Below are 9384 nucleotides of genomic sequence, written 5' to 3'. Positions count from 1 at the left end.
CATATTTAACGCCTCGTCTCTGTATTTCTTATACCCCTGTGCTGACATATTTAACGCCTCGTCTCTGTATTTCTTATACCCCTGTGCTGACATATATAACGCCTCCTCTCTGTATTTCTTATACCCTGTGCTGACATATTTAACGCCTCGTCTTTGCATTTCCTATACCTTGTGCTGATATATTTAACGCCTCGTCTCTGTATTTCTTATACCCCTGTGCTGACATATATAACGTCTCCTCTCTGTATTTCTTATACCCTGTGCTCATATATTTAACGCCTCGTCTCTGTATTTCCTATATCCCTGTGCTGTTATATTTGACGCCTCGTCTCTGTATTTCCTATATCCCTGTGCTGTTATATTTGACGCCTCGTCTCTGTATTTCCTATACCCCTGTAGTGATGTATTTAACGCCTCGTCTCTGTATTTCCTATACCCCTGTAGTGATGTATTTAACGCCTCGTCTCTGTATTTCCTATACTCCTGTAGTAATGTATTTAACGCCTCGTCTCTGTATTTCCTATACCCTGTGCTGTTATATTTGACGCCTCGTTTCTGTATTTTCAAGTTACGGATACTCGATTTTACTAATATGACACTTAGCATTATGCGCGTATCAGGGCGAATTCGAATACAAAATTTCTTAACAATCTATGTTACTTCAACGCTATTAACGGACTTGTTATGAAATTAGAAGTCTTCATATAAATATATATTTACAGCTCAAGATTACTTCAGAAGTGCCACTTTATAATATAACACACACACATACAAAAAGGTCCAGTTTTGTGGATCATCACAGGAAACAGTCTCCAGAAACATTATGAACTTTAAAACCACATTTTATGCAGAACCTATCTTTTTTTTTCTTGAAATACGCAGCAAGTACGAAGGTAATTCTTAATATCTGACAACATTAAAATTAAAAACGGCATTTCTTTCCGTTGTACACAATTTTCCAAAAAACAACAACAAAAAACCCTCAAAACGTAGCTGGAATGTTAATTAGAAATATCACATTTTGTTTAATCTCTTTCTCCAGTCTTTCAATATTTGTCTTTGTTCTGTTGAATAGTCTATGTGTTCGACCATTTTCCTCGAATGCAAAAGATCAACGTTACTATTAGATGACGAACTGAGTTTGTATTAATATTAAAACTTTACATGGTCCAATTTACAAAGGCACAAATTTCTTAGCTTCAAATAAAGCACCCACAAGTTGAATTAAAATTTTCCTATGTCAGAAATTTGAGAGCTATAACAATACTGTTAAACACAGGTCAAGAGTAAAATTGGTTCCATTCAACCACAGAATCAGTAATGATTTCCGAAATAGAAACTACGCATAAATATACGAATATGAATAAAATTATTAGTATGAAATGACCAATTCAATAATTATTAATTATATGACTTGGTCACTGTATTTCCTGAGAAACAGGCTTACCAGGAACACATCTTACAAAGCTTAATCAGGAGCAATCAACAAACAATTAGATTACTCATAGATAGAAAATGTCATTCTCAACTGCAAGTACTATATATTTGTGAATAATCTCTTTCCCATGTTCAGTGTAAGATATTGTAGAAGTTGAAGAACAAATTTAAAATCCATGTTTCGCTATAATTTCAGACACTTAAGAATATTTTTAAGTGTTGATTGAATGAATAGTGGTGAAGACCTGAAGAAAGAATCAGTGTGGAGCTTTCTCAAAATCAAAGTAGAAGTCTGAAAAAAATAACGTTAACAAAGTCTGAAGGAATGTCATAGTTCTTGAACTCCAAGTAATTTAGCTGCCGAATCAGCAGAGTCAAGCATCTTATCAATAATTGTTGAATCTTGGATTCCCAAGAGATTCTGGATCAAAGTATTCCCATCATTTGTCTCCGTGGTACTTTCCTGGGAGTTCTTATTTGTAGATGAAACTTCCTTTTGAACAGATAATGCGCGTGTGGCAGTACATTCCGATATGGGATGATCCAAACTTTTCGAACGAGGCAATAGGTACAGTAAAGAGTTTTGACTTGGCTTTTTGCGAGATCTTAATTTTGATCGAATGCTATATTTCAGTGGTGGACAGTCTTCATCTGTACTATCCTGAAGAGCTGTAGATCCATGTTTTTGATGTTTTCGGTGATGCCGTGTCATACTGTGCTTCAGGGAGAACTTACGATGACAAATACCACAAGCATAGGGTCTCTCGCCAGAGTGCGTTCTCATGTGTCGTCGTAAGTCTTCTGTTGACCAAAAACGACGTAAACAAAAAACACAAATGACTTTTCGTTGAATATAATCCAACTGCTTGTTTTTGGAGCCATGTTCTTCATCCTCATTATTATTATTCAAAGCGTTCATGTCTATCGATGAGGGTATCATGACCTCTTCTGATCTCTGTTGGGCTAACGCTCCTTTACTTATTAACAGCTGGTATTCAGAGTTATGGGCGAGCCTCAAGTGGTCAAGACAATCTTGCTTCTTGTCATAGGAGGTGTCACACAGGTGACATTTATAGGGTAAATCCACATATTGTCCTACGTGGGTTTCAAGATCTTTACGCGAAAGAAAGGTTTTATCACAGCAATGAGAGTGGACATCGTTCACATTTTTATGTTGTTTTGAATCTGAACCAGAAACATTACCTTCTATCTCTATTTCGCTATAATTAACCAATTCTTCTCGTTCTTCCTTGCACGCTGTCACAATGGCAGACTGATTTTCACAACATTTACAATTATTCACTTCGGAATCTGAATGGCGAGGTCCAAAAAAGTTTCCTTTTTTGGTCCAATGCTTCAAGTAGTAGTGCTTTCTTAGGTTTCCTGGAGTGGAAAACGTACTACTTTGGCACTGATTGCACTTAAATAATCTTTCCGGGACAGTTCTCGATTTAATATCATTGTTACGAGTATGTTTACGAATTAAGTGTCTTTCACAATTCGACTTTGTGGTGAACCAAGTTGGACATCGAGGGCACTTAAAGGGTTTTTGGCCAGTGTGAGTTAAAATATGTCGACGCAGAGAACTTGTCCAGGGAAATTTTCGTGAGCAAAAGGGACAGGAAACACTATTTGGAGAATCTATACAGTAACTTTTATTTTTAAAAACAGAAGTGTTGCTAACAGATTGTGTGATCTTCTGTTCTTTGTTCTCTGTTTCTTTCTTGTCAGAAATCCCACAGTTATAGCTAGATTGGTTATTGTCGGTCCTAGCATTCATCAAATATTGGCGAAATGCTTGGGAATTGGCGGTATCAATGAGTGAAGAAACGCTAGCTAAGTCTGTAGTGGCTCCTGAATCACTCGAATCTATTTTATTGGTGTTACTTATACTCGAATGATTGCCACACGACGTTTTAGCTCCTTTGTTATCATGACCTGTTTCAAAAGAAGCAGAATGTTGAGATACAATAACATTAAGCTCTTTTTGTTGATAATTCCCCATAACTGAAGCGCCTATTTGGTCTTTACCTTTCTCGTTAGCAGTTAACTCTTGTGCTTTGTTCCCAAGAACGAGAACTCTAAGAGCAGCTCTGGTTGTGCTAGAAAGAGTAGGTGGACTAGGTTTCTGCACAGAGGGGGTTAAATTGGGAATGAAATTTCGGCTTCTTGTTGGTCGTGCATGTTCTGGGTGTTTTCTTTTAATGTGCCTTTCCATGTTTGATTTTAAAGTAAAACCTGCAGAGCAGAAGGTACATGTAAATGATCTCTTGTTACGAGGTGCTAACTTGTCATTCACCATTTTGAAGGTTATATAAACATCACCTTTCTGCTTCTGAATTCTACGTCCTGATGAAGTATTTGTTGATAAAAAAGCGCTTGTGTAAGGAGAATCTGAAGATCTAGGCAGAACTTTATCTCTTTCTGTTGTCCCAACTTCAGATCCTGACAAAAGCAGAGGGGAAACATGAAACTGTTGTGTATTAGTCACAAAAGAAGATGACGATAATTCAGACCTGTTAAAACTGCTGGCTGGTTTTTCATGTTTTGGAAGATGTGATTTCAGACTTGGTTTCACACTAAGATCCAATGCATGCACGGCTAAATTCAATGGTTCCTCTTGTGGAGGAGACATGCTTGAAAGGATGACCAGAGTGTTGGCAGCTGAAACGATATCGTCTATACTACTTAGATCTGCACTATCTGCTCTACTTGGCGGTCGAGAAGTAAGTTCTAAAGGCAAGGCCAAATTCATAAATTTGTTTATTTTTGATGAAGTCTCAGACTGGGACCCGGATGATGACTTGCGGCAATCGTCTTTTTGTGGACTTTCGTCTGATAAAATAAGGGAATCTTGGTCAGACGTGTCATTTGTAACATTTGCAGACACAGCCTCACTGAGTTTCTCTTTCATATCAGGGTGTTGCTTTGAGACGTGCCTGATACAGTTGTTCTTCGTTGAAAACCCTAAATGACAGATTGTGCAACAGAAGGGCTTTCGGCTACAGCTGTTGTGTAGTGACCTCAGATGATGTCGAAGCACGCGACTGAACTTGAAGTCCACATTGCAATACTTACATACACTCGTCTTTGTATTAACCTCTTTGGGTGACTTTAGTTCAGCCATATTGGGATTGTATTGCATAGCATTTCGAATCTCCGTCTTGTTGGCCTTTTTATGACGTTTTCTGACGTGACGTTCACAGTTGGCTTTGGTAGTAAAGGCATACTGACATATACCACATTGGAAAGGCCTCTCCCCATTGTGAGTTCGTAAGTGACGGATCAGTGTGCTTTTGTCTAAACTGGTATAGGAGCACATGGAGCAGGAGTAAGTTGTACTTTCCTGTGAGTGGCATCTTGTGTGTTTTTTGAAAGTACTTGCACTTTTGAAGGTAATGTTACAATATTCACAAAGAAATCTTCCATTTTCATGAATTTGAAGTTCAGTTTCTGGTTCAGTGTCAACATTTGTCTTCTTTATGGAGTAGATCAGGTCAGTTTTAGATGGAGAAGAAGAACTGACTGTGGCTGTGTTGACTGCCAAAGGGGATTTCGATAAGATGCTAGTGATAGGGCGAGGTTGTGAAGAAAGTGGGGGAGCTACATGGGAAGAATGAATGTTGAACAACAGCGGTGATTTAGAAGTAACAGACAGAATTGATTGAATATCAGCAAAGTCACTAGCTGGTTCAATGGCCAATCCCTTTAGAACTTCTTTTTCTGATTTTCCATAAATGAAATACGATGGATTCTCAAAAAGCCCTTCTCGAATCTCACGATTTGATGTTGATTTCAATGCAACTTCGAATCCCTTACTCTGTAGTTCTAGCAACGCAAGGAAATCCTGTTTTTTAGGTTCCATATAATTTGAATCGGAATCTGTAGCATCTTTGTTTAGATGTGATTCATCAAAGCAGCTTTCAGTAGCCACATGTTTTAATCGGTGCAACTGTTCGGACAGTGGGGAATCAAAGTAGCATTGACAGCTAGTGCAATGAGTCGTCATTTCTTCATCATGGTTCATTTTATGAAGACGAAGGGCACTTTCACATGGAAATCCTTTGTTACAGTCTGGACATTGAAAACTGTGAAAGGCACTACTCGGACGTCGTTTGTTTTGCTCACAATAAGTTTTTGCAATTAAAGAAAACTTATCCAAAGAAAAATCAACAAAGGTTACATCATGAAAGCCAACAGTCGGTGGTTCAAGAGCTTTCCGTGATTCACATTCTTTAGCATTTTCCGGCGTAGTTGAACAGCGTTGTATGGAAACTGTGTTACAGTCTTTCGCGATACAAATACTGTTACTAAACGTAGGTGAATCATGAGTTGTTGTGTCCGTACTGCTTTGATGCTCGTTTAAACCCTTTTCAAAGGCGGGAAAACTACAAGAATTATTGCTGCGTTTGTCTACCGCTTCAGAACTCGTGCATAATTTCTCCATAACAGTATCTGAAGTATCATTATTTTGATCTTCATAAAGATTTCGTTTGGGCTTAGACTTACATTTAGATTCTTTTGAATTTTTTTTACCTTCTTGGTTGTTATCTGTAGTACTATGGGTTCGCATATGGCGATGCATGTTTCCGTTGGTAGTAAACGCCATGTTGCAAACTTTGCACTTGAAAGGGCGTTCTCCTGAATGGACAAGCATGTGTCGATCCAAAGAACTAGTAGAGCTGAGAGTTTTGCCACAAACACGACAAGTCCTGCTATGGTCGTTAGGGTTATGTTGACGAATATGAAAGGTAAATGAATGAGATGAATCAACCACTTCTTCACACAAAGGGCACGAGTAAAGACGTTCTTGTGTCTGTGAACATTCGAATGTGGCCTAGAACAAGAAGAACATTTAAATAAACATATCGTCAGACCAAGTAAAAAATATGCTTATCTTATGAAAAATATAGGATGTTGGTATAAACACGAGTCAAACAACTAAGCAATGACTTTTCTGCGTTTACATTATTGCATTTATTCATAACAGTAATTCAATACAATAATCAATACATGCGCGTAAGCAGGAGGGGTGCGGCGGGTGCGATCACGCTCCCCAAACTACACCTACATATGTATAACACATGTAAGATGTGAAAAAACAGCCTCATATACCATCAAAATGCACCATTTTTAATTAAAACTATAACATTTTTCCAAGGGGCCACACCCCCAAACCCTCCAGTATAGCTTCGCTACTAATTTCCATTTTCTTTAAAAAAGTAGCACCCCTCTTTTATAGATTTCTGCCTACAACTCTACTGATTGAAATATAACGTAAATAATAAGTCATTAATATGATAAAATCCTATAATAATGCAAATTGTCACTATATTTTTAGCAACCACAGCGGGTCACAAGTGTTTTTGATGTAGAAGATTTTCATAAATATCATTAAACACCTTTTCTTCGGCTCCTTCTTCGGTCGGAGACGTTTTGTTTCCACCTCTTTCTATTGCTGACAGATCGTGACTTGATTCTTCGTTTGATACGTATTTTTTCTTGGAAGCCTTGTTTATTTTCTTAATGATTATATTTTTCTTTTCCATCAACCTATTTTCTTCATTTCTGTCTGGATCCACTAATTTGACTTCACCAGTGGATGCTTTGTTTGTTTCTTTCAGAGAAGAATAACAAAAGAATTAAATTTCTCATGAAAATTACAAGTTTATTCATAAATCCCATATTCTGTTCATTTGCCTTTTAAAAATGGTGTGAACAATAACTCTGAAAAAACGTCACTTTCAACACTGACATAACTTTTTTTTAATCTGTTACCTAATACATAAATATAGCTTAATTATTCACTTTATATATCATAACGATAATTATATTTATATTATCCTGAGCAAAGGTACACTAGTATACTAATGAAAGAAAGTTGGTTGATAGTTTGTTTGTTTTGTAATTAAGCACAAAGCTACACAATGGGCTATCTATGCTCTGCCCACCACGGGTATCTAAACCCGGATTCTAGCGTTGTAAGTCCGCAGATATACCGCTGTGCCATTGGGGGCTTGATTGTTTGTAATTTAGTACAAGCTATACAATGGGCTATCTGTGCTCTGCCCAACACGGGTATTGAAACCCGGTTTCTAGCGTTGTAAGTTCGCAGACATACCGCTGTGTCACTAGGTGGCTAATGAAAGTTACATTTCATTAAATGTAGCCTAAATAAAATTGTCGGAACAGAAAAAATGAGCTAAACACGAAAACAAGCAAATTGCAAAGAATGTGTTATATACGCCCCCTAGTGGCACAGCGGTATGTCTGCGGACTTACAACGCTAGAAACCGGGTTTCGATACCCGTAGTGGGCAGAGGACAGATAGCCCATTGTGTAGCTTTGTGCATAATTACAAATAAACCGGTTTCCTAATGCAGAAAACATTTAAATATTCAAATAAAAGACTCGTTTTAGTCTTTTTGTTTTAAATACAAATTTGTAAAGAAGCTTTTAACTGTTTCGATTCAATTTTTTATCCAATAACTACGTACGAACACTATAAACATACAACTCCAAAATTTAAGCTATTTCCAAAATCTATTAAGACACACACCTCTATCATTCAAATTATGATTTTTTTTCTGCAAGTCTCTGCCCGTTTTTCTCTTTTTCTTTAGTACTGCTCGTTGCTTCATGACATTCGCTGGTGCGCTACGTAGTAGTTGGTGCTGGTAAGCAAGCACCTTTTGTCTCTGTTGATCTGGTACAAGTGAGTGATCCCTTCAAATAACACAGGCCAGTATTGTCTCTTGGTGGTCCTCTTCGTAAGGAAGATCTGTAATAAACAGAGTACTTGAGAACGATTTAAAACGTTTTTTTCTTCATCTTTATGAAAGAGTTTTTCCTAAATAAATATATATAAATATAAAAAGTGTGCAAAAACAGCGATATTTGAAACCTTGAAATACTAACCAGTGGTTGCTGAAACTTAAATAATTTATCAATCATTTCAAAACCTAAGTTTTCCTTACTTCTAGTCTGAATTCGGGCTTAGCATGGCCTGGTGGTTAAGGCGCTCGACTCGCAACCTAAGGGTCGCGGGTTCGAAATCACGTCACACCGAACATGTTCGCCCTTTCAGCCGTGGGGGCGTTATATCATGACGGTCAATCCCACTATTCATTGGTAAAAGAGTAGGATGGTGTTGACTAGCTGCCTTCCCTATAGTCTATCGCTGCTAAATTAGGGACGGCTAGCGCAGATAGCCCTCGTGTAGCTTTGAGTGAAATTCAAAAAACAAATGAATCTGAATTAATCTAAAAGAGAAGGAACGCAATAGATCAAGATCCATACCAAAAAATAAAAGCCGCTTGAAAGCCACAAATACTAATAGGAAGAAAATATAATGTTTTTTATAATTATTTTCCAAACCTTACGATTCTTATATTAGTAAACAAGTATTTTTTGTTTTTGTTTTACGAAATAAAGGTGTATGTGATTTTTAGCTAAATACCACTAAATCTTAGAGTCGTCAGCGCTCTTTTGCATATTATTTTGCAACTGTACGTTGCTGTTTGTATCGATTAGAAGATACTATTTAAGTAGGTGCAAAAAAAGAAGAGAGAAATCATTCGCTGAATCAATTGCAAGAGTGAAAATTCTATGACGATGCACTCACTAAATCCTAAATGACAATAAAAACATCCGTAAACTTACCACTGACCCACCGGGGCAAAAGGTGGTATTCATATATTACTCATAAAAAAGTATTAGACAATATAGTCATGATGTCATCACCAGCTGTGTTAGGACTCGTTCTTTCATGAGAGGACATGTGCTTTGTCAGTTGGGACTTGGCAGTGAGGTTATCTGCATCCATATAAACATAAATTTTATTAGTTGGGTCCTGGTAGTGAGGTTGTCTGCATCCATATAAACATAAATTTTATTAGTTGGGTCCTGGTAGTGAGGTTGTCTGCATCCATATAAACATCAACTTTG

General features: G+C 37.3%; 1 protein-coding gene across 8 annotated transcripts in view; it reads right to left on the bottom strand.

Annotated features, from left to right (window-relative positions):
* Positions 1-20: 20 nt before the first annotated feature.
* The window catches only part of LOC106478165 (ras-responsive element-binding protein 1-like), a 44386-nt gene continuing 35022 nt past the window's right edge, over positions 21-9384 (bottom strand). For all 8 annotated transcript variants that reach the window (XM_022381703.1, XM_022381700.1, XM_022381699.1 and 5 more), the window contains 3 exons: positions 7997-8218; positions 6840-7054; positions 21-6274 (listed from right to left, as the gene is read on the bottom strand). In XM_022381703.1, the coding sequence (XP_022237411.1) occupies positions 1766-6274; positions 6840-7054; positions 7997-8078 (4806 nt within the window). In that variant the 5' untranslated portion in view covers positions 8079-8218 and the 3' untranslated portion in view covers positions 21-1765. The remainder of the gene's footprint in view (positions 6275-6839; positions 7055-7996; positions 8219-9384) is intronic.

The sequence above is a fragment of the Limulus polyphemus genome, unplaced genomic scaffold, assembly GCF_000517525.1.
Source record: "Limulus polyphemus unplaced genomic scaffold, Limulus_polyphemus-2.1.2 Scaffold186, whole genome shotgun sequence".
NCBI classification, from domain to species: domain Eukaryota; kingdom Metazoa; phylum Arthropoda; class Merostomata; order Xiphosura; family Limulidae; genus Limulus; species Limulus polyphemus.
The sequence above is the reverse complement of the archived record's forward strand: the minus strand, read 5'-3'. Positions and strand labels throughout refer to the sequence as shown.